General features: G+C 52.4%; 12 protein-coding genes and 3 non-coding genes across 15 annotated transcripts; 6 read left to right on the forward strand and 9 right to left on the reverse strand.

The window, feature by feature from the left end:
* Positions 1-564: 564 nt before the first annotated feature.
* On the reverse strand, positions 565-3,962 carry ASPZODRAFT_75042 (hypothetical protein; the record flags this gene model as incomplete). Its single annotated transcript, XM_022730017.1, has 2 exons — positions 565-622; positions 688-3,962. 2 exons carry the CDS (start codon positions 3,960-3,962, stop codon positions 565-567), a joined length of 3,333 nt encoding a protein of 1,110 aa, XP_022577552.1.
* Positions 3,963-5,112: 1,150 nt separating this feature from the next.
* On the forward strand, positions 5,113-6,970 carry ASPZODRAFT_1206617 (hypothetical protein). Its single transcript, XM_022721258.1, has 4 exons — positions 5,113-5,127; positions 5,193-6,580; positions 6,632-6,838; positions 6,911-6,970. The coding sequence occupies exons 2-3, from the start codon at positions 5,318-5,320 to the stop codon at positions 6,830-6,832; spliced, it is 1,464 nt and encodes a 487-aa protein (XP_022577553.1). The 5' UTR covers positions 5,113-5,127; positions 5,193-5,317; the 3' UTR covers positions 6,833-6,838; positions 6,911-6,970.
* A 518-nt stretch (positions 6,971-7,488) lies between these two features.
* On the forward strand, positions 7,489-7,562 carry ASPZODRAFT_t146. The gene has a single exon. It is a non-coding gene; the product is annotated as a tRNA-Ile (tRNA).
* An 822-nt stretch (positions 7,563-8,384) lies between these two features.
* ASPZODRAFT_1207208 (hypothetical protein) lies at positions 8,385-8,981 on the forward strand. The gene is made up of 4 exons (XM_022721262.1): positions 8,385-8,539; positions 8,601-8,698; positions 8,751-8,834; positions 8,905-8,981. The coding sequence occupies exons 1-3, from the start codon at positions 8,452-8,454 to the stop codon at positions 8,796-8,798; spliced, it is 234 nt and encodes a 77-aa protein (XP_022577554.1). The 5' UTR covers positions 8,385-8,451; the 3' UTR covers positions 8,799-8,834; positions 8,905-8,981.
* A 275-nt stretch (positions 8,982-9,256) lies between these two features.
* Positions 9,257-10,521, reverse strand: ASPZODRAFT_146355 (hypothetical protein; the record flags this gene model as incomplete). Its single annotated transcript, XM_022725176.1, has 2 exons — positions 9,257-10,018; positions 10,108-10,521. The coding sequence occupies 2 exons, from the start codon at positions 10,519-10,521 to the stop codon at positions 9,257-9,259; spliced, it is 1,176 nt and encodes a 391-aa protein (XP_022577555.1).
* Positions 10,522-11,625: 1,104 nt separating this feature from the next.
* On the reverse strand, positions 11,626-11,707 carry ASPZODRAFT_t152. Its single transcript has one exon. It is a non-coding gene; the product is annotated as a tRNA-Asn (tRNA).
* A 365-nt stretch (positions 11,708-12,072) lies between these two features.
* ASPZODRAFT_136587 (hypothetical protein) lies at positions 12,073-14,344 on the forward strand. The gene is made up of 5 exons (XM_022724093.1): positions 12,073-12,683; positions 12,755-13,166; positions 13,227-13,835; positions 13,889-14,074; positions 14,132-14,344. The coding sequence occupies exons 1-5, from the start codon at positions 12,414-12,416 to the stop codon at positions 14,245-14,247; spliced, it is 1,593 nt and encodes a 530-aa protein (XP_022577556.1). The 5' UTR covers positions 12,073-12,413; the 3' UTR covers positions 14,248-14,344.
* An 85-nt stretch (positions 14,345-14,429) lies between these two features.
* ASPZODRAFT_146357 (hypothetical protein) lies at positions 14,430-14,857 on the reverse strand (the record flags this gene model as incomplete). Its single annotated transcript, XM_022725177.1, has 2 exons — positions 14,430-14,635; positions 14,716-14,857. The coding sequence occupies 2 exons, from the start codon at positions 14,855-14,857 to the stop codon at positions 14,430-14,432; spliced, it is 348 nt and encodes a 115-aa protein (XP_022577557.1).
* A 671-nt stretch (positions 14,858-15,528) lies between these two features.
* On the forward strand, positions 15,529-15,600 carry ASPZODRAFT_t147. Its single transcript has one exon. It is a non-coding gene; the product is annotated as a tRNA-Arg (tRNA).
* Positions 15,601-15,749: 149 nt separating this feature from the next.
* ASPZODRAFT_1208134 (hypothetical protein) lies at positions 15,750-16,395 on the reverse strand. The gene is made up of 3 exons (XM_022721268.1): positions 16,230-16,395; positions 16,089-16,147; positions 15,750-16,049 (listed from the first exon to the last, which is right to left on the reverse strand). The coding sequence occupies exons 1-3, from the start codon at positions 16,247-16,249 to the stop codon at positions 15,835-15,837; spliced, it is 294 nt and encodes a 97-aa protein (XP_022577558.1). The 5' UTR covers positions 16,250-16,395; the 3' UTR covers positions 15,750-15,834.
* ASPZODRAFT_1208258 (hypothetical protein) lies at positions 16,359-16,930 on the reverse strand. Its single transcript, XM_022721269.1, has 2 exons — positions 16,537-16,930; positions 16,359-16,462 (listed from the first exon to the last, which is right to left on the reverse strand). The coding sequence occupies exon 1, from the start codon at positions 16,816-16,818 to the stop codon at positions 16,543-16,545; it is 276 nt and encodes a 91-aa protein (XP_022577559.1). The 5' UTR covers positions 16,819-16,930; the 3' UTR covers positions 16,359-16,462; positions 16,537-16,542.
* A 112-nt stretch (positions 16,931-17,042) lies between these two features.
* Positions 17,043-18,372, reverse strand: ASPZODRAFT_154795 (hypothetical protein; the record flags this gene model as incomplete). The annotated part of the gene is made up of 2 exons (XM_022726131.1): positions 17,043-17,460; positions 17,516-18,372. The coding sequence occupies 2 exons, from the start codon at positions 18,370-18,372 to the stop codon at positions 17,043-17,045; spliced, it is 1,275 nt and encodes a 424-aa protein (XP_022577560.1).
* A 109-nt stretch (positions 18,373-18,481) lies between these two features.
* On the reverse strand, positions 18,482-19,159 carry ASPZODRAFT_1207543 (hypothetical protein). Its single transcript, XM_022721264.1, has 4 exons — positions 19,022-19,159; positions 18,937-18,968; positions 18,641-18,870; positions 18,482-18,525 (listed from the first exon to the last, which is right to left on the reverse strand). Exons 1-3 carry the CDS (start codon positions 19,102-19,104, stop codon positions 18,728-18,730), a joined length of 258 nt encoding a protein of 85 aa, XP_022577561.1. The 5' UTR covers positions 19,105-19,159; the 3' UTR covers positions 18,482-18,525; positions 18,641-18,727.
* A 79-nt stretch (positions 19,160-19,238) lies between these two features.
* On the reverse strand, positions 19,239-21,871 carry ASPZODRAFT_1207874 (hypothetical protein). Its single transcript, XM_022721266.1, has 7 exons — positions 21,845-21,871; positions 21,292-21,760; positions 20,886-21,174; positions 20,412-20,824; positions 19,926-20,349; positions 19,617-19,870; positions 19,239-19,549 (listed from the first exon to the last, which is right to left on the reverse strand). The coding sequence occupies exons 2-7, from the start codon at positions 21,734-21,736 to the stop codon at positions 19,542-19,544; spliced, it is 1,833 nt and encodes a 610-aa protein (XP_022577562.1). The 5' UTR covers positions 21,737-21,760; positions 21,845-21,871; the 3' UTR covers positions 19,239-19,541.
* Positions 21,872-22,883: 1,012 nt separating this feature from the next.
* Positions 22,884-24,838, forward strand: ASPZODRAFT_136596 (hypothetical protein). The gene is made up of 2 exons (XM_022724095.1): positions 22,884-22,956; positions 23,019-24,838. The coding sequence occupies exon 2, from the start codon at positions 23,134-23,136 to the stop codon at positions 24,787-24,789; it is 1,656 nt and encodes a 551-aa protein (XP_022577563.1). The 5' UTR covers positions 22,884-22,956; positions 23,019-23,133; the 3' UTR covers positions 24,790-24,838.
* The last annotated feature ends 59 nt before the right edge of the window (positions 24,839-24,897 follow it).

The raw sequence follows: 24,897 nt of genomic DNA on the forward strand, positions 1-24,897 counted from the left end.
TGTCTTTATTATTGTCATAATTTCATAGATCTTATTAAATAATATCAGGTACAATTATTATTATTGTTCATTCTTTTGACACTACAAAGTTACCTTTGAGTGCCTGGTGTAGATACAGTATGTCGGTCGCATTGAGAGATCAACAAATATACTCACTCTATGATGATAAATAACTATTCTCTCCATCCTGGCAAAAAGTCTGCTCTCCGCGCACACGTCAATCCCAATCATCTAAGAATGTATGGAGTACTCCGGACTTGGAATTAAAAGAGAAAGGGGAAGAAGAAGAGACTAAGAAGACTGAGAAGACTACTGCGAATTGTCCATCCAAGTAGTCTGTAACAAAACATTCTATCTATGCTATAAGGTCATAACTATAAGACATAACTAAGATCATGACAATGTATGTACTGGATCATGAGGCTGGTCAATCCAGCTTCTTATCTATACGGCGGGAAGAACCAAAAGAGAAAAAAAAAAAGCAATATTACCCAAGCAATTGTCGTACGCTCATACGCAAGAGATCAGACGAACAATAAGGAAGAAAAGGAGGATCGAACGGTTTTAGTCCGCCTCGTCGTCGGTGTCGACGGGCTTGGGTGTGCCCTTGGGGGAGTTGAGCCTAAATAGTCAATATACTTGTATATATATATATATATATATATAATGAACTGAAGAGAGACGTACCACTCGATATGACGCAGACGGCGACGGACTTCGCGCTCCTTGATCTGGGCGCGGGTGAGCTTCTTCTTCTTCTTGGCTCTGAACTTGAGCTCGCCTGTGTCCTCGGCGCCCGAGTTGACGGCCGAAGGGGCGGCCGAGGTGGCGGCCGAGGTGGCGGCGGTGCTCCCGCCCGGTTGAGGGGAGGATGCGGCGCTGTCCTCGAAGCGGTCGAGGGAGACGGCGGTGTTGGTGCGGCTGATGATGCGGCCGTCGGCGATGTGCAGCTGTTCGGGACACAGGGCACCGACAAACTCCTCGTTGTGGGAGATCATGACGACGCCGCCCTTGAAGTCGCGGATGGCGACCGCCAGGCCGCCCAGCGAGTCGCGGTCCAGGAAGTTGGTCGGCTCGTCGAGCACCAGCAGGTGCGGGTTGTTCCACATGGCGCCCGCCAGCACGACCTTGACCTTCTGCCCGCCCGACAAGCCGGAGATCTCGTTGTGCGTCGCGATCTCCGGGTCCAGCCCGACATCCTCAAAGTGCTTGGCGATCACTTTCGGGTCCAGCACGCGGAACCCGAGTCCCTCGCGCGACGCCTCGTGGTCGTCGAACTCCTGGATCAGCTTGAAGAAACCCAGCTCCAGGAGGGTCTCGCGCGAGATCTGCGTGTTGTGCTTCGGCAGCAGGCCCACCCATTTCACCTCGTACTGGAACGTCTTCTTCCACTTCTGCCGGCCCATCAGCGCCTCGATCCGCCGGGGGCCCCGCCCGTCGCCCAGGTCCACGGGCTTGTTCATCTGCTCCTTATCCTCCTCCGTGAGCACGCGCGTCTGTTTCATGTGCACCTCGCGGTCGTCACCGTTGGCGTACCGCCACTGCAGATACTGGCTGGGCGTCTTCTCCAGGTGCATCTCCACGTGCTCCAGCGCATGCTGCTTGATGTATCCGATCCGCAGGTTCGGGTGCTTCTCCACCTTGCCCGTCTGCGGGATCGTCTCGCCCGTCAGCATCTTGATGAACGTCGACTTGCCCGCTCCGTTGCCGCCGATGATGGCCACGCGCGACGAGAGCGTCAGCGAGAGCGAGGCGTCCGTCAGAGAGGGCTTCTTGGCCCCCGGGTACGTGTACGAGCAGTTGGTCATGCGCAGGATGGACCGCGTCTGCGACTTGATGCCGCTCAGGATGCCCGGCGCCGGGAACTTGAACTGCACGTTGCTGGCCGTCAGCGTGTAGTAGCTCTTGCCCTCCGGCTTGACCTTGACAAACGCCGCCAGGTTGCCCTTGTAGCAGACCAGCTTCTTGTTCTCATAATGGTAGATATCCGTGCACACCTCGTCCAGGAAGCCCGAGTCGTGACTGACAATCAAGCTGGTGATGTCGGTGTGCTTCTTCAGGTATTCCTGCAGCCAGCGCACGTTGGCCACGTCCAGGTGGTTGGTCGGCTCGTCAAGCAGCAGCACGTCGGCCTTCATGAGCATGGCTCGCGCGAGCGCCAGCTTCATCTTCCATCCACCGGACAGGGAGCCGACGCCCTGCGATTGGCGGCCCTCGGGCCCATCGGTGAATCCGAATTCGAGCAGGACCTTGCTGATGTTCTCGGCCCCGGCCGCGGCAACTTCGGGGTCCTTGGAGACGTACTCGAGGATGCTCAGCTCCGCGTCCTCGCCCTGGTTGTGTTCCACAAAGCACGTTTTGACCACATCCTGCGGGGGAAATCCCTCCAGCTTGCCGTTGGCGATACTGCGCATCAGGGTGGACTTGCCGGCACCGTTGCGGCCGCAGAGGCCGTACCGGTGGCCCTTGAGCAGGCGGAGCTTGGTGTGAGAGAGCAGCAGCATACCACCGTACGCGAGGGAGAAGTCGGCGTTGACAATCTCCACCTCGTTGGGGTCTTCCTGCACGGGGGCGCCGTACTTGCGGTGGTCCTCTTCGACATAGTGCGCCTGCAGAGCAGCCGCCACGGCGTCGTGCTGGTCCTCGGTCAACAGACCCCGAAGGTAGGGGGCCGTGCAGCCGGGAATGCGATGGAGCATGCGAGTGTTGACATCCTCGCGGACCATGTCAGCGATGTAGGCCTTGGCCAGGTCGAAGAAGGCGGCTTCGGCGGGCACAGCGAGAGCAGCGCCTTGGGCCTGGATCTTGGATTCAAGGACGGCCCGTACTTCCTCAGCCGTAGTCTTGACGATGGAGCCGGCGGCGGCGTTGTCGTCACTCATGGCCTTTTCAATGACGTCCAGGGCGCGGGTGGCCAGTTCACGGACCTCGGGGAGCGAGGCGCGGTCCTTGACGGCCTTGACACCGGGCTTCAGCTTGGGCAAGAAGGTCCGGGCCTCGGCGGGGTCATGGACGAGCTTGGTCAGGTTCTCGACGACCACGACCGTCTGGCGCAGGACCTCCTGCGGGGTGGAGGGGGCGTTGAGAGAGCGCTCGAGGAGCGGGGTCAGCAGGGCGAGCACGGGCGAAGTGACGATGGCGACAAAGGTGGTCTGGGAGAGGGCGTGGATGGCCTTCTGCAGCGTCTGTTCCGACGGCTGCTCCATGGTCTTCATCAGCAGGGGGATGCGGGGGGCGACGTCGTCGTTGGAGAGCAGGGTGGTCAGGGCGTTCATGGTCTTGGAGGCCTGCTTGGCGACCTCGTTCTTGAGATCATGCATGCCCGACTCAACGATCGGGATCAGCTCCTTGAGAGTCTTGCCCATGGCCTCACGCAGCACATCCTTGAGCTCCTCCTCCTCCTTGGAGCCGTTGCCCATCTGGGCCTTGAGCGCCATTTTCTCGATCAGGGCATAAGCACCCACAAACCCCTGCCATTTACCCGAGGGCTTGTTGAGGTATCGCGAGACGGCAGGCAGCAGGGCGTTGACCAGGGCCTCGGGCTGGAGGCCGGCAAACAGGGAGTCAACAGCGTACTGGGCGGCATCCCGCACGACGGCACCCTTATCAGCCAGAGCATCGAGGGCGACGTTGAGCACACCACCGTCCTGAATAAGGAAGACAATGTCACTCAACGGATGCTCGCGCGGGAAACGCTCGAACAGGGCGCCCAGGATGAGCATGGCACTCTCCCGCCGGGCGCCATTCTTCTTATCAGCAGCAGCCTTTTTCACCTCCTGCAAGACATTGTAGCCGTGCAGACCACGCCATCCGACACTCTGGATCAGCAGGTTGGCCAAGGCATAGGAGCCATCAAGAGACTGCTGCGAGGTGTCGGCCGTGAAGACGGTCTGCAGCAGGGAAGAAATTTCTTCGGCGGTCGGGGGCACGGTGGAGGGGCTCTTGGACACAACGGTGGTCATGGCGGGCGAAGGAGCGACTTCGTGAGGCATATCGGGTATCAAAAATAATTATAGGTGGCCTCGGGAAGAGATACACAATCGGAATCGAAAAAAAATCGAAGCAAAAAAATCAAACAGAGCGATTAAAAGGGGGTGATTCTCGCACAGCGACTCTCACGGATGCCCAGTCCGCGATGGCGGGGAGGGGAGAGGGGAAATCGACGGCGCCTGAAAGAGACGCAAGAATCGACCAGCTGGGCGCAACGAGGGCGGCTGGAAGGGCTGAACGAGGATGGATGACAGCAGGAATCAGTCCAGAAGATCCTCTCAGCAACAAAAACGCAGATGAAAAGAGGGGAGAAAGCGTTCTGTACCGCAGAAATAATGCAGAGGCAGACAAAAAACTGGGCCAAATTTGCGGCCCACCGAGATTTTTTTTATTGCGGCCTGAGGCAGCCGAGGGGCTGGCCAATCAGACAGCAGGTATAAGCCATGTGGCTGCAGTGGCGAATGTGTGGAGCAGCTGTGGCGCAGTGTGTGGCCTCAGGCAGTAAGGTGTCGAGATTAAGGCATCAATGATGTCAACAAATGGACTCGTCCTTGGTAGCAGTAGTATCTAGTACCTAGTACCTATGGCTCTGTTAATAAAGTCAATCACTGATCACTGATCACTGCTAGAACTATGAGATAACCAGAATCCCATTCCTCCAGAGAGACAAGAGTTACAGAGTACTCTGTACGGAGTACCTACCGGAGTATACAGTAGTTGTAAGCACAGTTGACGTTGACTGGGAAATTACCAGGCAAGGGAGTACCACGGAGTACCACGGAGTACCACGGAGTCCTGTTCTCCCTCTCCAAAGGCTCTCCTGCTGTTTGACTGCCAACTGGCAACTGGAATGTGGACCACGTGAGGTCACAACACCTGGACTTTCCAATTTTCTCACCGGCTCTCGACGTCTTCTCTCTATCTCAGTCATCGCCAGGTAAACACCTTCTCTCTCTCTCGACTCTGAGACAGAGATTCACTCTCAAAGAGAGCTCAGTAAGGACAGCAGATCTTTGTTGACCTCCTTCTCCTCCTCCTCCTCCTCCTCCTCCTCCTCCTCCGCCTGCAACCGCCCTACCTCGGCTCCGAGGGAAACCGCTGGTCTCAGCGATTATCGCTTATTCTCCGACAGCCGTTGTCAGTCTTCTCCCTTCCTCTTCCTCCTACGTCTGTTGCTTGCTTTCTTTTTGACTCGTTTCTAGGCTTGTTGTTCTTCTCTTTCTTCTCTCTTCATCTGTTTCCTCAGTCTCACCCGTCTGTTCGCCTCATCTCCGCAATTTACTCTTATCACTCACTCCCCACTCTTATCCGTCCCGCTTCCCCAGAAATGACACCGTCACTACGAACAGCCCGCAATGCGTCGAGAATAGCCAAGGTAGAATTCTTCAAAGAGAACAAGAAAATAGAACCGGTATATATGAGAGCTAGGTTCAATGCTGACTGGCAGTTGAACCCGATACTACACCCCCGTCGGTACTCCACGGCCCAGGCCGACCTCAAGTCTACCCTGCAAGCAATCATCCCCGCCAAACGAGAACTATTGAAGCAGGCGAAAGCACGCGGTGATGAGGTAATTGGCGAGGTCAAGGTTGCCAGTGTCATCGGGGGCATGCGTGGGCTTAAATCCATCCTCTGGGAGGGTTCCGTGCTGGACCCGGAGAAAGGCATCCGGTTCCACGGCCGCACGATCAAGGACTGCCAACGCGAGCTGCCCAAGGGTCCCACAGGGACCGAGATGCTACCGGAGTCCATGTTCTGGCTACTGCTCACGGGTCAGGTCCCGTCGACGGCGCAGGTCCGCGCGCTGTCCCGCGAGTTGGCGGAGAAGTCGCATCTGCCCCCGCACATCCTCAACCTGGTCAAGTCGTTCCCGCGGTCGATGCATCCAATGACCCAGCTGTCTGTCGTCGTCGCGGCGCTCAACACCGAGTCCGTCTTTGCTCGCGCGTACGAAAAGGGTCTCAACAAGGCCGACTACTGGGAGCCGACCTTTGACGACAGCATCTCGCTGCTAGCCAAGATCCCCCGCGTGGCCGCGCTCGTCTTCTATCCCGATCAGGTAGACACCCTAGGCGTCCGGGAATTGGATCCCAGCCAGGACTGGTCGCATAACTTTGCCGAGCTGCTGGGCAAGGGCGGTCCGGAACACAGCGACTTCCATGATCTGCTGCGTCTCTATCTCGCCCTGCACGGTGACCACGAAGGCGGCAACGTCTCCGCCCACGCCACTCACCTGGTCGGCAGCGCCCTCAGTGATCCCTTCCTAAGCTACAGCGCAGGGCTGCTGGGTCTCGCGGGCCCGCTCCACGGCCTCGCAGCGCAGGAAGTCCTGCGCTGGATCCTGGCCATGCACGAAAAGATCGGCACCGCGTTCACCGACGATGATGTCCGCACCTACCTGTGGGATACTCTACGGTCCGGTCGTGTCGTCCCCGGCTACGGCCACGGTGTACTCCGCAAGCCAGACCCGCGCTTCCAGGCCTTGATGGACTTTGCCGCCTCACGGCCGGACGTCTTAGCCAACCCGGTCTTCCAGCTGGTCAAGAAGAACTCGGAGATTGCCCCTAGCGTATTGACTGAACATGGAAAGGTTTTTTTTTTTCCACCGCTAGCCGCGCCCAATGCTAATTGGTTATTATAGACGAAAAACCCCCATCCGAATGTGGACGCCGCATCCGGCGTGCTCTTCTACCACTACGGCTTCCGGCAGCCGCTTTACTACACGGTGACCTTTGGCGTCAGTCGGGCGCTGGGCCCGCTGGCCCAACTTATTTGGGACCGCGCCCTGGGGCTTCCTATCGAGCGACCTAAGAGCATCGATCTGGACGGACTGTTGAAGTAGTGATAAGTAGGTTCCATATATATTCTTAGCTCGATGGTAGAATCCATCTGAAGACCGGTGATTAGACATTATGCATAGGAATCTTCCAAGCGGATATATACAGAGTAAGTGATTTGACAATAGTTTAAATATCACTAGGATATTCCTGTAAACTATGTTCTCCAGTATATCTCTTCTGTTGCCGGTATATGCCATATTTTGACCTAGCCAAGGCCACTCAATCTTTTCAAACTTCTCTTCTGATCTCTCGTCTGTTTTAACCATGACGGATGGAGCTGAAATACATGCTTTGTAGTGTTTCTTAGCAGACAAAGTAATAATCAACATTTTTAAAATTTTAGACGGTGCTGGTATTCTTATCATTCATGTGCAACCATTTGATTTCGGTTATCTACTAGGTTGTTCATCTAATATATAACTATTACTTACTAGACAATCTAAATAGCAGTTTGAGATAAAGTATTGTTGAAACCAGAGTAATCAGATTAACTGGTAATACTGTAGCTTATATAATAATAATAATCACTAGAATACCTATAGTATCAAAGATACCTACGTGTATGTAGTAAATATTAAAACATACCTGTAAGTGATCTAATATAGAACAGCTGAAGTAACTGGCTTATATAGGCAAAAAGTCAGCCGCATTTCAACAAGGTCCCATAACTCAGTTGGTTAGAGTGTGGTGCTAATAACGCCAAAGTCGTGGGTTCGACCCCCACTGGGACCACATCTTTTTTTTTTTTGGCATATATCAATCACACTTACCTACCCTCCCCTATAACCCCCTAGAAGGCACAAATTAAATCCTTCCCCTCTCCCTTCCCTTTTTCTCCCCCACTAAAAAACACCGTGGAAGTAGCACACCGACAGGGATATGTCACCACACCCACGGTCGCACTTGACGTATTTCCTACCCTCGTCTCCCTCCATCCCTTTTTTCTTCTCGAGTCCGTTCCTCAATATAGACAAGACATGTCGTCCCTCTGCGCAGACGGCGGAGTGATCCACCTGGTGTCAACCGCATGGTCAGAGGGAGACTATCGTCGCTAGCGGGCGCTACCCCAGCTTCTCCGTGATTCCATCCCCGGATTCCAGTGGGGGCGGATCCACTGTGGACACTGAACAGTGGGCCGTGTACATACCTTGTGACGACGAGACTATCTTCAGTATCAGAATAGGAGTATCAAAGTATACGTCAATTTCAGTAACATACTTATATAGGGAGTACTAGAAGTGCATCTGATAAGAACCATACAATGCTACCAGGAAGGTACCTAACCTAGTAGATAGTTGTATAGGTAACCCTGGTATTGCCTTCCCATTTCATACCTGTATTGCCAGCCATAGACGCCCGTCGCGACCAATGACAGCCTCACAGATTCCAATCGCCAATAGCGCTCGACGATCCGGGCTCATTGAAACTGTAAGTACTACCAGAGAGGGCGGTAGCAGGAGTTGCCACCTGCAGGGATACCCAGTGAGCGACGGACCATGTCATCGAGGGTGCGTGACCGTGACTCTTGTCTGACTTACTACCCCGCATCCAGTATATAGCATCGCCCCTTCTCTTCCTTCATCCATCTACCTACCATCTACCATCATCATCCATAATCGTCATGTCGTCTGCTCAGATCATGCAGAACCTCCTCAACAGAGGCAGACAGCAACTGTCTACTCTACGGAGCCGATTCGGCAGCTCAGCTGGTACGTTTCTTTCCCTTTGCCTCCTCTCTTTCTGCCTTCGTCTTCGTTGCTAATAATGTAGAAAAACAACCTCGCAAGGAAACTCATCTCCTTCGCACCTCGTTGAGCGCCCACCGTCCCGTCTGGGTCACCGCGGGGGGAGGCACGTACACCACCCTCGCCGCTGCGTATTTGACGCTGCGGTACTTGCGAAGAGTGGCGAGGTGAACAGGAAAGAAAAACAAAGAAAATCCAACAAAAAAAATCGACCCTGTGCTGAAGACAACGATGCACTCGATCGAGAAAAAAAAAAAAAGTAAACCACAACTATTAGTATCAGTCCGATAGATTCGAGTCTGATAGATCATGTCTTGTTTGTTACCTAGGTATTTGGTACTGTTACTAGGAATAGTTCTTAGCCACTGGATGGCGGCGTTCAATGAATGATACTTTAATATACGACTATATTTCCACGGACGTACCTAGGTATCCTCTAGACTGTAACATTACCTGGACACCAAGGAGTATTATTGGTAGCGTGGCATCAAGGATATGCAGTCGTGTTTCAAATAGATAGTAACCCTGCTGTTTTTTTTATTGAACTAGAGTATCTAGAAGAGGGTAGACCCAACTAACAACAGGTATTTCATCAAGCTACCAGACATGACATCCCAATCAACTAACTGAATCGAGGAACAGGAATGGTGTCCGTTAGTCCATGTCTCCCTTTCGACCCCCTCACACAATAATCTCCACCTCTTCTTCCTCGTCGTCCATTCCTTCCTCCTCGTTGCCCTCCTCGTCAAAGTCCATCTCGTCGTCTTCTTCCTCGTTTTTCATCTCGGCGCCCTCATCCGCATCCTCGCTTTCCTCGGCGGTCCCCTCTGTACCCTCCTTAGCATCCTCTTCATCACCCTCCGCGTCCTCCTCGGTATCCTCTTCGGTAGTATCGTACTCTGTCTCCTCGCAGTCGTAAAGATTCGGCGAAGGAATAGGCTGAGGCAGGAAGGTGCGCGCCCCGAGCGGGCTGATGGTCAGACGACGGACAAGGCTGGAAACATCATCCTGCACAGTTTGAGAGATCACCTCGCGGGCCTCGGACATCGGGATGCTGTCTTCCCACTCCCATTCCTCGGGGACACGGCCCACCATCCTGCGGATCTCGGCGCGGATGTCGTCCAGAACAACCCCGAGTCCCTGGTCGGGATGTTCCAGGCACTCCTTGGTGTGCATGACGTGATCGAACAGCTCCGACACCTCGGAGGCGCATCCGTCGCAGCCAATGCACCGGTAGGGAGCGTCCTGCATTCCGGCATACCACAGAGAGATGTCGCCCATCCAGTCATCCGCCGCCTTGCCGACTGCTTCTCTGTACTGCTCGATGGTGATGAGGGGGCATTCGCCCTTCTCGTAGTGAGCGAGAGGCGAGTAAACTAGACCGAACAGTTTACCGCAGCCGGCCCAGCAGGGGAGATTCACATCGTCGTGGGTGTCGGCGTGCTAGAGATAAGAGTCTTCGGTTAGCTATATCCCTCATACCTAGAGCTCTAACTATAAAGAAAGAAAGGAAAAGGGGAAAGGCTACTTACTCTAAGGAGCTCATTTTGGTCTGCACAGATAAAACCGCATTCAAGACACCAGTTGTGGTCGTCTTCCTTATGCTTCAGGATATCTGCTTCCTCAATGAAACCATGTGCCTCGCAGATGGTGCACATTTTGTGTCTTGCGAAGAGGTGCTGGGCCAACTTCTTGGTGCTAGCAAAATCAGGCCAGGGGAACGGGCATAGGAGGCAAGGGTTATGACATTCGGGATCTGCCATGTGAGCCTGCCAGGCCTCGATACTGGCGAAAACGAGCGTGCAACGCGTGCAGACCACGTTGCAACCATGCTTCTCAGCGTAGTGCTTCATGACATCTGTCTTGGTATCAAAGGTTTCTCCATCTATGATGCAGAACCACTTCTTTCCGTCGAATCCCACACGATATGATCCGAGACACGCCATGGTGGTGGTTAACGAGGCTCTCGTCGCGGTAGACAGCAGAGAGAGAGACGTGTCTGAGAGGGAGAGAGAAGAAGGGAAGAAGAGAGGAAGGGGGGGGGGGAGAAAAAGAGAAGAGGTGTTGTCAAGAGACTCTCACTTTCGTCTAGGCAACGCAGAAGTTATTCACTAAGTGTAGGAGATATTTCAAAATGAATCGGTATAGGAGGGAGTGGTATCATAAAATTATGTCATCCTTCTCAACGCATGTGAGAGAAAGAGTTCCATGTCATACTCAAATAGTACTGATATGTGACAGCTTTGATTTCTGATTCTCTTGTTTGTGGTGATGGTATGGCAGTCTTGGTTTTTGGACCTGGTCTGAAAGGTTAGCCATCATCCAAGAAATATCAACAGACTTGTATACTGACAGCGAATCCCAGCCACAGGCTTCTTTTGAATACCGTAAACCCGTCAGATCCTTCAGTTGACAGACAAGCCGATACTCTCCCAACATCGTGTCGAAGCCATCGTTCTTCCCGACTGTTTGGTTGACGGGGTCGAGGGAGATAAAAGGAGCACTTTGGAGCAGCATGATGGCAGTATCTCGCGGGATCTCGCAGGATCTCGACCTCCTTATATACCAGGACAGAACCTGCGTTGGATACGCACAGGAGAGCAAGATCTGAAGCTGGCGAGGATTCTTGACTGCAATGACTACAGCCTACGCTAGTGATGCTCACGTGCACAGCCTGGCCCTGGTTCTTTCTACAGGGTCACTATTATGAAGAACTCAATGTGACAAAGTTATTTAGTTAAGGAGCTTTTATTATCATTTTTCTTATACATTCTCTGATTCTCTATAAACTTTTATCCAGCTCTTGGTCTAATGCTGCCTGTGCTACTTCGTGTGGTGTTCATTTTTAGAAGAAAGACTAGCTAGCAGGGGAATAACACTGAAGGCATAGACTGACTGACAGATGGGTGTAGGAGTATCGGTTACTTACTGTCGAAGGGTCGATTTCCCCTGTGGTTGTTTTCTGGTTATTGTCCCTGATGGTATACGAAGTATTTGGAGGTGAGTAAATTCATGGGTGAATTAAAAAAAAAAAGAAAAAGAAAAAGAAACGTCCCCGGGAAGGCTCGAACTTCCAACCTCTCGATAGACTGCATAACAGTCGAACGCGCTAACCTATTGCGCCACGGAGACGTTGTTGACAATGGGCAAAATTATTTGCCATATCAGCATTTCAATATCTATAGAATAATTGTTTGCCCCCCACGACCAGGATAGTTACTTCTAATAACTACTGGCTCAACAGTGACTCTCCTCTAAATACCGAGTCTTATCATGGTGACAGTATCTAATCATTGCTCTCGAACATGTAGTCAGTACGCATTACTACCAAATGGGTTTCAAACTGTGTTACATTTGTAAGGTGGCATGTCTATTATCAAGAATATATAACTAGAACCGATAGGTGTACATGGTTTTTAAATAATGATAAGATTATATGAGCTTATAGTCATGACTCAATTATCAAGCCTCTGATAAGGCCCTCAACAGACCTCTAAACCACTATCTGCATGCCTCTTTTATACACATTCTATGCAAGTTCATCTTATCATCCACCAGCGGCATTCTTTCCGAAGCCGATGTTATCATCGAGATACCAGTTCCGCAATGATAATCCCTCCTTCCTTTTTACCTAGACTTATCGGTTGGACTTATTCAACCGCAGCCTCTGTTGCGATCCTGGTCTGTTTCGGCCAGAGATGCCTATCTCATGCCTATCTGCTGTCTTTCCATGGACTGCAAGTGACCCCGCACCGTGGTATAAATAGACTGCATATCGATTCCACGACCTCATTACCCATCTAGATACCCTTGACCATCCGTTTTATATACACGCACAATGCAGTGGCAGACTATCGCTACACAGAAACAACAGGCCTTGAAAGCCTCCATCCCGCCAGAATGGACCATTCCCGTCTCTCTCCTCCCCGCCGCCGACCAGGCCGACGTGACGGCCTTTCTGACCCAGTCTGGATGGTTCACGGACCAAGAACTACAGATAATCTCCATGGATGCCGGGCAGACTCTGCGTCGTATCGCACAGAAGGAATGGTCGTCTGAGGAGGTAACGCGGGCGTTCTGCAAGGCTGCCGCCGCAGCACACCAACTGGTAAAAACAAACAAGCAAGAACACCCGAAGAAAAAGATAAAATGCCCTTGTCTAAGCCAGCTTCTCTCTAGACAAACTGCCTCTCTGAGATATTCTTCGACGAAGCGATTTCCCGCGCCAAAGACCTAGATGTCCATCTCCAGCAGAATGGCAAGGTGACGGGTCCCTTCCACGGCCTCCCCATCTCCCTCAAGGACAACTTCAACATCATCGGCAAGGATGCGACTATCGGCTTCACCTCGCTTGCCAACCAGCCCGCCAGTGTCAACAGCGTCTTGACGGATCTCCTCCTCGCCTCCGGTGCCGTTCTGTACGTCAAGACCAACGTGCCCACTGCCATGATGATCGCCGAGACAGTCAATAACCTCTTCGGTCGGACGGTCAACCCGCGAAACAGAAATCTGACCTCTGGTGGTTCATCGGGAGGGGAATCAGCCTTGATTGCCTTTGGGGGAAGTCGGATCGGAGTAGGGACAGATATTGGTAAGTACACACCCAGATGAACAGGAAAACAAAAATCAATATATTTATTGATATTACCAGGCGGCTCTCTTCGAATCCCAGCCGCGTGTACAGGAATCTTTACGCTGCGTCCCTCCTTCGGTCGGTTCCCTAACATCGGCACCCGTTCCGGGCTCGCAGGCCAAGAGGCCGTCAAGAGCGTCAACGGACCGCTGGCCCAGACATTACAAGAGGTAACGCTGTACACAAAGACAATCATTGACCAGGAGCCATGGTTGCTGGATCCGAACTGTGTGCCGATTCCCTGGCGGGTGGTGGAAAGAAAACCCGTATTAAAGCTGGGTGTCCTTTGGAACGACGGGGTGGTGACGCCGACACCGCCAGTGACGCGCGCTCTGAGAGAGACGGTGGAAAAACTGCGACGGGCAGGACATCAAATCATCGACTGGGCGCCTACAGGCCATCTGGAAGCCGAGGCACTGCTGGCGAAAAAGTTCCTCGCCGATGGGGGGAAATCGGTGCGAAGACTGCTCGAACCCACGGGGGAACCCTTTCGTCCTGAGATGTGGCGGTATGAACAGGCCCAGGAGCTGGGCGTGCATGAGATGTGGCAGGTTCATTTGAGCAGAAACGACGTGCTCAAGGCCTACCTCGATCGATGGAACAGCCATGATCTAGACGGACTAATCAGTATATATCTTCTTTCTTTTCTTCTATGCTAATGCTAATGCTAACGTATCAAGCCCCCACTACGCCATACAGCTCCGTCGAACATGGCAAATTCACTTATGTGGGATATACAGGCGTGTTCAATATTCTCGACTACCCTGCCGTCTCATTCCCGTGCGGCATCAAAGCTGATAAAGCATTGGACGTGGTACAGGACTGGAAACCGCTAAGCCCAACCGATGAGTTGGTGAACAGCACCTGTAAGTCGGAATGTATCATCATTTATAAAGGAGGATCGGCTGACTTTCCCCCCCAAGACAATGCAGAAGCCGTGGATGGTATGCCTGTCAGTCTGCAGCTGGTCGGGCGAAGGCTGGAGGAGGAAAATGTTCTCATGATGGTAGATGTCGTGTTGGACAGTTGTAAAGGGTGAACTGAGAGTACAGTCTACAGGATATCACAGATGTCTTCAATATCAAATATATTTCCTAGAATTGACAACAAGAACTAAACAGCTTGCTACTGATCCCCAATAGCAATTGGTGTGTTTTTATACAATCGGCTCAAGGTCCCTAGCAAGACAAGACGAGTATCGATCAGTATATAGTTATCCCATTATACTTCTAAGAGAGCTCTCACCAAGAATACAAGGTGTCCGTTCTGGTTCTCGATCTTATCCGCCAAATCGATGCCCTGGCGTTCTCGGAAGCCACCGTTTCTCATGGGCAGTTCGGCCGTCAGCTTCGGTCCGCGGGGGCCTTGGTCGAGACGGATATCGCGAGCGGTGGCGGTGAAGTTCTCTCCTCCCCAGATGAACCAGCCTGACACGTTAGAAGATATATTCCTAAGGTCTCTCTCTCTCTCTCTCTCTCTCTCTCTCTATATCTCTCGCAGTACTGACCATCACTGTTACCGATGTGTTTGTCGAGCCTGATACGGTTCGGGTGAGGATGTCCATGCGCGTCTTTCACCATCGCCACCAAGAAGGTGCTACGGTCTGCGAACTCGATGCGGATGTCGTGGGAGGAATTGTGGAAAGACATGATGATCTGTGAGGTTGAGATGAGCGTTGCAACTCGCGTGTGTGTGTGCAGTGTGGTAGAGGTGAATCTTGAAGATGATCAGGTCTTCTAGACAGATGATGACCCCTTTATATAAGGAGGCAGTCAACCCCGCAACCACCTACTCCTACAGCCATTCTCTTGACTGTGGTGGGCTTCAAGCTTGGCGGACAGCTGGATCGATATTTGGTGGGTCTGATGCAGTAATAGATTGGCATTGTGGCATATAAATAGCTACACGGTCAGCTTGACTGGACCCTTTTGGACCCTTTTAGGCAGCAGTGTACACTGTAAACCCTTTTACCCCTCCCTCCTTCTTGGGCAGCCTGCAGTTTGCCCCAGATGATCAACGCCTAGGATTTGAGCAGTATTTCTCCCTCGTTGCAGGGCCACGCGAGAAGATGATGGAATCATATGTAGCCTGATGTAAAAAGAGCGGTGAGATGAATGAGGCTGTGCTGATCAAATCGCCCTACGGAGGACTCCGTACTGGGTAGGGTATTCGATTTGGCGATATTAAATGGCCTTGCCACAACAGCTGGTGCAGATGCACGTCAATAAAAGATGAGGTGGTTGAAAATGTGCGATCGTTATTCGACACAGCAGTTTTGCAATCAGAATATATATTATAATAAGTCAAACGCCTTCAACAAGGCCTGCTGGCCCAATGGTAAGGCGCTTGACTACGGATCAAGAGATTGCAGGTTCGAATCCTGCGTAGGTCATTCTTTTTTACTATTTCTTTTTTTTCCCCTCTGTCTTCCTCCTCTTCTCTGCCTCTCCATCTAATCTTATCGGTCGCCAAGCTTCTTTTTTTTTTCTTATAAATTCATGATTGTCAATGAAATAGATGAGTAAGTAAATATTTACAAATAAGCTATAAATAAAAAATGCCAGCATTTTTCCTTCTTCGAGTCAGTGGTTTGACTCCCGTCCTCTCTCGTTAAACCCGCCGCTCGTCATCTTCTTACCGTTCTCCTTTTCGCGCCTGTTGTGGGGATATAAAAGCACAGTAACTGCTCGTGAAGACAGTGCGAGCATCGCGGTTTCTGACAGTCGCAGTCGATGCCCGATTCGCGACAGGCTCTACATGGGATATGCGAGACTGCTGCGGCGTCTGTGCGTTTGGAGGTGGTTGCCTTGAATTCCGTTTGTGTGACTTCTTCAGCAGGACGTGTCTGGTAGGCATTAACGAAGCCCTCGTCTTCTCCATCGCTTGGGGGCGTTGCTCGAAGCCATTGATGAACACGACTGACAACACTGTCCCGGGGTCTGGTCAAGCAAAGCGAGAGAGTGAGTGAGTAACTGCCCGTGGAGCCAAGCACTAGTCAGTCAAGCTTTTGAGCTTACTTACATTCGGCGAATGACGTCCATCTGGAGATTGGGAAGAAGAAGAAGAAGAGTGAAGGGGAAGAAAAAAGAGACCGCTTCAAGAGATGACAGCGGAGGAAAAGGAATTGCAGGATCAGGCGTAGGATCGGAGGTGATATTGACTTTCCAATATATCCGTTTCTTGTCTTATTTTTTTTTCTAAAACACCGCAAGGCTCAGATGCCATCTGGCTGCCTGCATGACTGGCGAAAACACCTGAATTTTCTCTGATCTGTCAGACCACCACCACCTTGTCAAGCACACCAACAAGATGCTCGACACAGTCTTACTCTTCACTAGTCAGCTCCGTGTTCGTGTGGTATTGAATCCCTCCAGTCCCACAGTCCAAGGAACATGGCCGAATATGTGGAGATATCGCGGGGCATTTGACTCTCGGTTTTTGGGTCCAGCCAACCAGATCCGCATTTAGGCGCGGTTCCAGGAGCGTCCTCCGTAAAAGGGGAGTGGCTGCTCTTGGGAGGTTTTGCAGGGCATTCTCCGAGTGGAAACTGGACACTGGACACTGGACAGCCGGCGTGATCGTGGCATGCCGAAGGATTCGTGGCGGTCATATTAGCAGGGCAGACTAACAAATGAGGAGCTTGGACTAACGGTCTCTCAGATAAGAAAGGGTGGAAACAACTTCCATTGATTCCATTGAGGTGATAGGCAATTTGGATTACTTATATATTTTGGTAAGTCTCAAGTTCTTTTGCTGTTGCTTTTCCAGGTTCCTTCGGGTCAGCATGTGATTCCCACGTGACCAGCGGGGAGTCCTCAGCCAAGAGTCAAAATATTATTTCAACTCGACCTCAAGTTTGATCTCTGGAATCTGGACCATCTCTTCGCCCGCGTCCAGTCTCCTCAGACACTCAAACACCCCTGGATAGACCCAGTTGTACAGAACGTTCTTGTACACGGAGCCGGCAGTGCGTCTATCTAGGGACTGACGCGAGGTGTTCTGGATCATGGACGCTCGCGGTCGTCGGACCCGATCGAAATCCTTCAGGATGGAGGGTACCGAGTCTCGTGAGACGCCTTCCTGGTTGAACAAGCGGAAGGCCTCAGCGTCTTCCATGGCCTGAGTGCCGCCCTGCGCTTGGTGCGGCGTCATGGCGTGTGCAGCGTCTCCAACCAGTACGGTCCGGCCCTTGATGTAGGTGGGCAGGGGATCTTGGTCTCGCAATTGCCAGAGCTTGATGTTCTCCGCTTGTCTGGGAAGGGAACAATGAGACAGGATATATCTAGGAGATGACAGGAGGGACTTACTTCAGTAGAGACTGACAGAACGTTCCAAAGTCGCCGAATGTTTCGAGAAGATCCTCCAGTCGTCCCTTGGCAGACCACGACTCGGTGACTTCGGCGCGGATGAGTGAGTCGGGTGCGATGCACACGCAATTCAGGAGTTCAAAGCCCCGACACGGATACGTCACGATCGAGCGGCTGGTATCATCCAAGGCTAGATGGAGGTTGAGCTCGCTGGGTTCTTGCCCGTCCATCTGACGGATCTCCCCGACAGCCTCACGGACCGCCTTGGCCGGTAGTGTGAAGCGAAAGGCTGATGCACCCGACGGCCGCGCAGACTGAAAGGCCAGGTCGCCAACGACCAGAGGTCTTACCATGGACCTGATCCCATCTGCCCCTACGATAAGGTCGCCGTGTAACTCCGTGCCATCTTGCAATCGAACTCGCCCCGCTTCCACATCCACGTCCACCACGTCCACCTCCCAGAAGATCTTGGCCGGGGAACCGGAGATGCCCAGCTCCTCGGACGGGGCAGTGGCCAGGCGATGAAGCTCTACCCACAAATTCCCCCGATGGTTGAGACGCCATTCTGACCCGGCCGCCGCCACTAGGTCTGTCATGTCCAACTCCTGGACGATATTATGGTGACGGTCGAAAATCTTCGACCTGCAGGCCACGATGGATTTCGCACGCTCCTGGTCGAACCCGAATTCTTCGAGGATTCGATTTCCGGCGGGGGAAATGTTGATACCGGCACCCAGCTCGTGGCTGCCGGAAAGGCGTTCCAACACGGTGACATGGTGGTGCTCGCGAAGTACTCGGGCAGAGAGCAGGCCTGCAAGGCCGGCGCCTATGATGATGACGTTTAGAGGAGCAGGCATTATGACGATGATGAGTGAGAACAAAGCTTTCTTTCTTTCTTTCCTTCCTTCGAGGAACGATGCTACATGATAATTTGCAGTATCTACCAGGCCTACCTATACCCTTGAGTCTTTCAACTATATAATCACAGTCCATTGTGTCCGGGCAAGATTCTAGATGTAAGGGATATCAGAATTGCAGTCTTGACCGCCACTTTAGATGCCCAGAATTGATCATAATAAGCCAAATAGACATAATAACCGCCAATCGGGGAAATGGACCACCGACAAAGCAACGCCCAAACTCCAATCATAAGAATTAATCATAAATCATTCAACCGAGCCAGCATCACGAATGAGCATGAATCAGGCCACCTCACTGAATCTCGTATATCTCCATAGCACGCCTGACCCCTTGACTTCTCGCCTGCAGACTATCGCCGACCGCCATGTGTTCTCCGCCGGCGAAGACATCTCTCCTGCGCTCCTGGTTCTCGCGGTAATTCTCTATCCCGAAGCCTAGACACCCGTCAGAGATCCTCGTTAAAAGCGGGCAAGAGACTCCCGGAGTTGATTGGAAATTACCAAGACTCATTATGGCCATCAAAGGAAGATACCTTGTATATCGTCAACATGAACATCGCCACCTTGATTGGGCAGATTTACATACCATCGTCCGACTCTCCCGACTCGATTCGAAGTCGAGTTCAACATGAGTGGATGGTAAGAAAGGGGCGACGCGAAATGATTCATTGGAAGTAGTGAAGTAGTAAGTGACTTCAGTAAAAGGTATTCTGTAGCTCTTTAATAGAATGTGGTAGTGTTATGTCGGGTGAATGGATACTCCTACCAAGTCTACCTAACTATGCCTACGTAAAGAAGTGATATATACTGGCACACAGGGATCAACTGACAGCAAGACTGAAGAAGGGCCATCGAATCAGAGCCGAGACTGGGATTGTGACGTATCAACTGCTTCCAAGTAATTGTTTCATGATCCTGACCTGACGTCCGTCGTATGATGGATGAACGGAAGATCATCACTCTCGGAATAGAATATACCCATCTGTATACACCTCGCTATGGAATTTGAATGTACACTGATGTTAAATTGTATATGAAATTGGTTACAAGGAGGGAATTGTTGAATGCTATTTGTTGATACTCAAGAATACTAGAGATACATTTAGTTAAAAACCTATAAATTAATCAGTTACATCCATCATGGAAAGTAATAAACAGTTACATCAATGGAAACCACTTACCCTTCTCTGTATTCCCCTCACCCATGCTCCGACTACTACTGCTCCCGCTCTGGATCGCCCCCAGGATGCCGTCCAGGTACGGCGCCCCGCTCCATTTCTGGTGCGTGAGGACCTCGACACCTAGTTCCTTCTCGCGTGCCTGGATCAGACGCACATACGCCAGCATGCCTTCGTCTTTGAATGCGCGCGAGAGCTCGGTGGTCACTGTTGCGGTGGAGTGAAGCCCGGCAAGAGAGATCAATTGTAGAACGAATCTAAATGGTCAGCAGACATAGACATAGACATAGACATGGAGAGAGAGAGATTTACCCTGCCTTGGCTAGGTCCCAGACAAAGGATTTAAGAGATGCCTCGTCGAAGCCTTGGCCCATCCAGTTGAACGACGGACTGAGGTTATACACGAGCTTCTTGCCCGGGTGGGATTGACGAATCTCTGCCGCTAGACCAGTTGCTTTCTGCACGTTGGGGTCGCCGGTCTCGACCCAGAGCAAGTCGGCATACGGGGCGAACTCCTTGGCGCGTTTGGTCGCCGCAGGGAAGCCGGCGCGGTAGTGGTAGAAGCCCTCACGGGTGCGAGGGACGTCCCAGGACCAAACGACGGGCTTCTTGGAGAAGTCGCTGGCGAGAGCGCGTCGGCGCGTGATGGAGAGGTCGGGGTTGTTTGTCACTTGTTGCCGATAGGCATCTCGGACAGATTGGGGTGCTCCCTCGGCCTCGAGATGAGCGTCGACAGCTGAGAAGAATTAGTATGGTAGGAATGATTTATCAACACAGTCAAACAGTCAAATATCATACCCTCATCGAAGGTGACGAGCTTGTGCCGCTTGACCCAGTCCAGCTCGTAGGCGTCAATCTCCGAGGCGGCTGCCCCCTCGCGCTCCATCGCCTGGAGGGTCTCGGCAAGAGGCTCGACATCCTCCGTCACGCCGAGAATGAATTCATGATCCCGGGCGTCGATCGCACTGCTGATTAGCTTGCCGCTCTCCGAATCCGTGCGGGCAATGACCAGGTTCTCGGTGCCCATCATGTCCCACTGGAACCGGGCGGCCACAAGCCTGTTGATGTGCTCGCCCACGGGCACAAGAACCTTGCCGGCCAGATGGCCGCATTTCTTGCCGCCATGAAGCTGGTCTTCAAAGTGAACGGCCGCCGCGCCGTTTTCCGCAAACAGCTTGGCTAGCTTCAAAACGGCCGAAAGACCGCCGTGACTATGTATCCCGTCAATGAGCTAAAAAACCCAGCTCCACTACAGAGAATGCTCTTCCTTACCCCGTATCACCGTCGGCCACAATGGGCCGCAGATAATCGACATACGGCGTCGTCTTGCGCTCGTCAGCAGACAGCTTCCGCCTGGAATCCCACTGCTTTCGATCGTGCAGCTGCTGAGCCTTGAACAGCCGCTGCACCTGGTTCGGCACCGTGTTGTAAGGATAGTCGCCGAAATCCGGCGACACCTCGTTCGTGGTGGTGAGCAGCGACGAACACGCCCAGCCAGAGATATACAGCACCTCCTGGTTTGCAGCCTGCTGCGTCATCTGGACGGGATCGATGGCGCCCACTGCGCGAGAAAAGAGAAAAAAAAAACATTAGTAAAAGAACGCATTGATGGGCCAATTATATATATATTTCCTTCTTCTTTTTCTTTCTTTTTTTCCGGGGCAAGGCACTACTCAACTGGTATGTACCGGCTCTCCCTGCGCCGCCCGCTCGTTCAACAGATTGAACAGCTTCCGCGCCATCAACGAGCTAGGATACGTCTGCTGCAACGATCCACGCTTGCTCACAATGTCCGCAGCCGAGTAGGGCCGTCGGATGCCCTCGAACCGCGGACTGCTCCACCACGCCTCGACATCCTTGATCTGCTGTTCGTAGAGAGCATCTTCCGCGGCGCCCGCTTTGTCGCCCGTCGCTAGCAGCTGGTACGAGTCGCTGGGCAGCACTGTCGACACGGGCGGTACAACGGTCGGCAGCGTTGACTGTGACGACGAGAATGAGTGTGGTGGTGACGACATCCGAGGATAACCGCCTGTGAAGGTGCGCGAGGGGGAAGCGACAAGAGCTCGGGGGCGGACAGGTAATGGTAACGGCCGGGAGACTCGCCGAGAGGCTGTTCTAAACATGTCTGAATAAAAAGGAAAACACCACTAATCATAAATCCAAGAGTTAAAGACAGACAGAGGATAGGAAACGTGAGAGTTGAAGATGGAGGAGGAGTGGGAGAGGCAAACAAAAACACGCCGATCCCCCAGCCTCGGCCCTCGCATGCTTACAGATTACAGATTACAGAATACGACTTCGAACAGGTACTCTGGTATTGAAATAGATATTATTAGATAGCATTGCCTAGGAAAGTTAGGTAGCGATGGAAGTAAAAAATTTAAATGGTCTATTAATTGTTCTACGGGTAGTAGATAAGTACAGTCTATACGCATAAATACGCGATTATCGGCAGTATCTGCGCTTTTCGCAGTACGTAATGAGTGCCACAGAACTAGGACCTGATAACTGGTAGAAGCAATGCTCTATGTGTCAAAGACTGCGTACTCCATGACGAAATATCTCGGCTTGTAGATATTATGGTATCCGAACGACCCCGAGCCGATCTCCAGACCCTGGCCGATATCACTCCACCACGCAGAGCAGGTGATGTCTAATGACCATGATGCCGGAACGGAACTCGGGTGCTCTGCGTGTATAGGACGGAGATCAGGTCTGGAACGATGGCAACAGAGTTCACGGCCCCGTCGGCAGCGTGCTTGGTGTGGATGTTCTCGTCTTGAAGGGATCTCGCCGTACAGATCGTCTGTGAAGCCGCTCGAGCGCCATAATCTTGCCCCGGAAGAGCACCTTGAACGTCTCGAACTGCTGGCCATCTGCTCGGCAACTGTGCTGACCGTGTTGGTGAGTTGAGCTCAAGATAACAAGCCTTTGGGGGGGAAGTTGATAAAAGTGACATCGTCAGAACAACAGCCTGGAAGGAAGGAGGGGGGGACGTCCTTATTATCGTGGCCTGAGGCATCAATGTTTACCACCTCTTTTTCTTCCCCAAACACGATTTCTCCTTTCCCATCAGATAGAGACCTGCAATAGGGACTATCTAGTTCGCCAGCATGTCCAAGGAGACTACTAAGAGGTTTCCTATCGTTTTTCATGCTCGTCAATGACGATTATCCCTGCCGACTACCATGTGGCCCCTTGTTTCTTCGTCCTGAGTGTACTCATCAGTTATTGGCTACGAGAGGTATCGGCCTTCCAAGGCTTGCGAGCATCTGAAAAAGGGTAGTGAGGAGGACTGCTGTTAAGCAGGATGGCCTATATACTCGGCAAGATGCTTGATATAGTACACTGCCTAGAGTTGGAGTTGACATTTAGACCGCCACTGATAAACATGCTGTCCTGCAGGTGTGGCCGACAGCCATAAATACCGATGATCTCCCTTGCAGAGGCGGTTTATATTGCAGCTTTCTAGCCGGAAGAACGGAAAACCAAAAACTACCAGAGGGAGACAAGTACCGTGATGAGGTCGTGGCGTTCGGCGGTGGACTGTCTCGCGGTTCCGACCAGCAAAGAGAACAGCTTGTCGGCCTGGATCAACGACGATATCCGTCCACTACCGCCGTCTCGTCGAACGTGGACACGATGGGCGTTTATTTCCTTCTGGGCAATTAACCAGATTTGCCTCAGCAACTGGCAAATTGGCTCCTCGCTCGTGTCGACGGGGCTGTCGGTGTGGCAGAGCGTCATTGCCGTGATTCTGGGAAAGCTGATCGTTGCCGGCGTGGCCGTCCTGAACGGCTATGTTGGGGCAAAGTGGCATATCGGTTTCCCCGTGTGGTCGCGGGCTGTATGGGGCATGTATGGCTCCTACGTTGCTCTCGTCCAGCGGATCGTCTTGAGTCTTGTGTGGTTTGCGACGCAGTCGTATACGGGAGGCCTCTGTGTGACTGCTGTGCTCTCCTCGGTCTTCTCGGGCTTCCAGCACTTGGAGAACGCCTTCCCTGCTTCGGCCAGGATCACAACCAAAAACTTCATCGGCTGGGTTGTCTATAATATATTGACCATTCCGATGCTCTATATCCCTCCAGAGAAGACTCGAAATCTGTTCGCCGTGATGAATACACTGTCCTTTGTCACTCTGGTGGGAATCATGACATGGGCTCTCTCTACAGCAAAGGGCGGCGGCCCCCTTTTATCCGAATCGTCGACCCTGAAATCCCCTTCGGCCCTGGGCTGGTCCATGGTGGAGGGTGTCTCAACCGTGGTCGGCGGCGCTGCAGTGGGCTTGACAAACCAGCCGGATTACTCTCGCTTTGCCCGCAGCCCCGGTGACCAAGTGTTTGGCCAGTGGTTTTCCATTCTGGTGTTTGGGATCTTCATGCCCCTGTTTGGGTGTCTCGCCTCCTCTGCCACCCAGGGTATCTACGGCGAGGCGATCTGGAACCCGCCCGAGATCGCTTTGAGATGGCTGGACACTGACTACAACGCCAAGTCTCGTGCCGGGGCATTCTTTGCGGGCATAGGCATGGTTATCTGCCAACTGGCCATCAACACAGTCGATAACACTTACAGCGCAGCGTTCGACCTTGCGGCTCTCTTCCCTCGATTTCTCAACATCCGGCGTGGTTGCTGCCTGGCGCTGATCCTCTCCATCGCCATGTGCCCGTGGGAGCTTCTCGCTAGCGCCACCACTTTCATTGACGTTCTCTCCGCCTACGCAGTCTTCCTGGGACCCATGTGTGGCCTGATGGTTGCCGAGTTTTGGGTTAACCGATGTCGGATGGTGAAGCTCTCGGATCTCTACGACCCCAGCCCTGAGGGTATCTATTACTACTGGAACGGAGTAAACTGGAGGGCCTTTATTGCCTGGATTGTTGGCTTCACCCCGTTGCTCCCCGGCTTCATCAAGAGCTTGAATCCCAGCGTGGCAGTCCCCATCGGCTGTGTCAGGCTCTACTACCTGGCCTTCCCCCTGGGGTTTGTGGTAAGCTTTTCGCTGCATGCTCTCTTAGCTAAATTATCCCCGCCTCAGGGTCTTGGAGAGTATGACCATGTCGATCATTTTGCTACTTTTACCGCCGAGGAGGCCATACGTCTCGGAGTCCTTTCGCGGGACGATATCGAGGTCTCAACTGAGGAGATCTCATTCAAGACTTCAGCTTCAGCTTATCATTAGTTTAATTTAGTATGATACTTCTAGTACAATAGAAACAGTCTACACCGAGGCTGCCCCTCTTATTGTCTACATTATACCAGCAACACTTGATAGCCTCTCAAAATAGTA

Source organism: Penicilliopsis zonata, assembly GCF_001890105.1.
Source record: "Penicilliopsis zonata CBS 506.65 unplaced genomic scaffold ASPZOscaffold_21, whole genome shotgun sequence".
NCBI classification, from domain to species: Eukaryota; Fungi; Ascomycota; class Eurotiomycetes; order Eurotiales; family Aspergillaceae; genus Penicilliopsis; species Penicilliopsis zonata.

Coding starts and splice junctions, on each gene's coding strand:
- ASPZODRAFT_1206617 (XM_022721258.1), top strand. CDS start 5,318: ATGACACCGTCACTACGAACAGCCCGCAATGCGTCGAGAATAGCCAAG. Junction 6,581..6,631: donor TATTGACTGAACATGGAAAG/GTTTTTTTTTTT, acceptor TGGTTATTATAG/ACGAAAAACCCCCATCCGAA.
- ASPZODRAFT_136587 (XM_022724093.1), top strand. CDS start 12,414: ATGCAGTGGCAGACTATCGCTACACAGAAACAACAGGCCTTGAAAGCC. Junction 12,684..12,754: donor CCGCCGCAGCACACCAACTG/GTAAAAACAAAC, acceptor GCTTCTCTCTAG/ACAAACTGCCTCTCTGAGAT. Junction 13,836..13,888: donor TGATCTAGACGGACTAATCA/GTATATATCTTC, acceptor TAACGTATCAAG/CCCCCACTACGCCATACAGC.
- ASPZODRAFT_1208134 (XM_022721268.1), bottom strand. CDS start 16,249: ATGGACGTCATTCGCCGAAT. Junction 16,148..16,229: donor ATGGACGTCATTCGCCGAAT/GTAAGTAAGCTC, acceptor TTGCTTGACCAG/ACCCCGGGACAGTGTTGTCA. Junction 16,050..16,088: donor TCGAGCAACGCCCCCAAGCG/ATGGAGAAGACG, acceptor CCTACCAGACAC/GTCCTGCTGAAGAAGTCACA.
- ASPZODRAFT_1207874 (XM_022721266.1), bottom strand. CDS start 21,736: ATGTTTAGAACAGCCTCTCGGCGAGTCTCCCGGCCGTTACCATTACCT. Junction 20,825..20,885: donor GTGGCCGACGGTGATACGGG/GTAAGGAAGAGC, acceptor CGGGATACATAG/TCACGGCGGTCTTTCGGCCG. Junction 19,871..19,925: donor TGGGACCTAGCCAAGGCAGG/GTAAATCTCTCT, acceptor CTGACCATTTAG/ATTCGTTCTACAATTGATCT.
- ASPZODRAFT_136596 (XM_022724095.1), top strand. CDS start 23,134: ATGAGGTCGTGGCGTTCGGCGGTGGACTGTCTCGCGGTTCCGACCAGC.
- ASPZODRAFT_1207208 (XM_022721262.1), top strand. CDS start 8,452: ATGTCGTCTGCTCAGATCATGCAGAACCTCCTCAACAGAGGCAGACAG. Junction 8,540..8,600: donor CCGATTCGGCAGCTCAGCTG/GTACGTTTCTTT, acceptor CTAATAATGTAG/AAAAACAACCTCGCAAGGAA. Junction 8,699..8,750: donor GAGGCACGTACACCACCCTC/GCCGCTGCGTAT, acceptor CGAGGTGAACAG/GAAAGAAAAACAAAGAAAAT.
- ASPZODRAFT_1207543 (XM_022721264.1), bottom strand. CDS start 19,104: ATGAATCATTTCGCGTCGCCCCTTTCTTACCATCCACTCATGTTGAAC. Junction 18,969..19,021: donor GTCGGGAGAGTCGGACGATG/GTATGTAAATCT, acceptor ACGATATACAAG/GTATCTTCCTTTGATGGCCA. Junction 18,871..18,936: donor GATGGCCATAATGAGTCTTG/GTAATTTCCAAT, acceptor ACGGGTGTCTAG/GCTTCGGGATAGAGAATTAC.
- ASPZODRAFT_1208258 (XM_022721269.1), bottom strand. CDS start 16,818: ATGACCGCCACGAATCCTTCGGCATGCCACGATCACGCCGGCTGTCCA.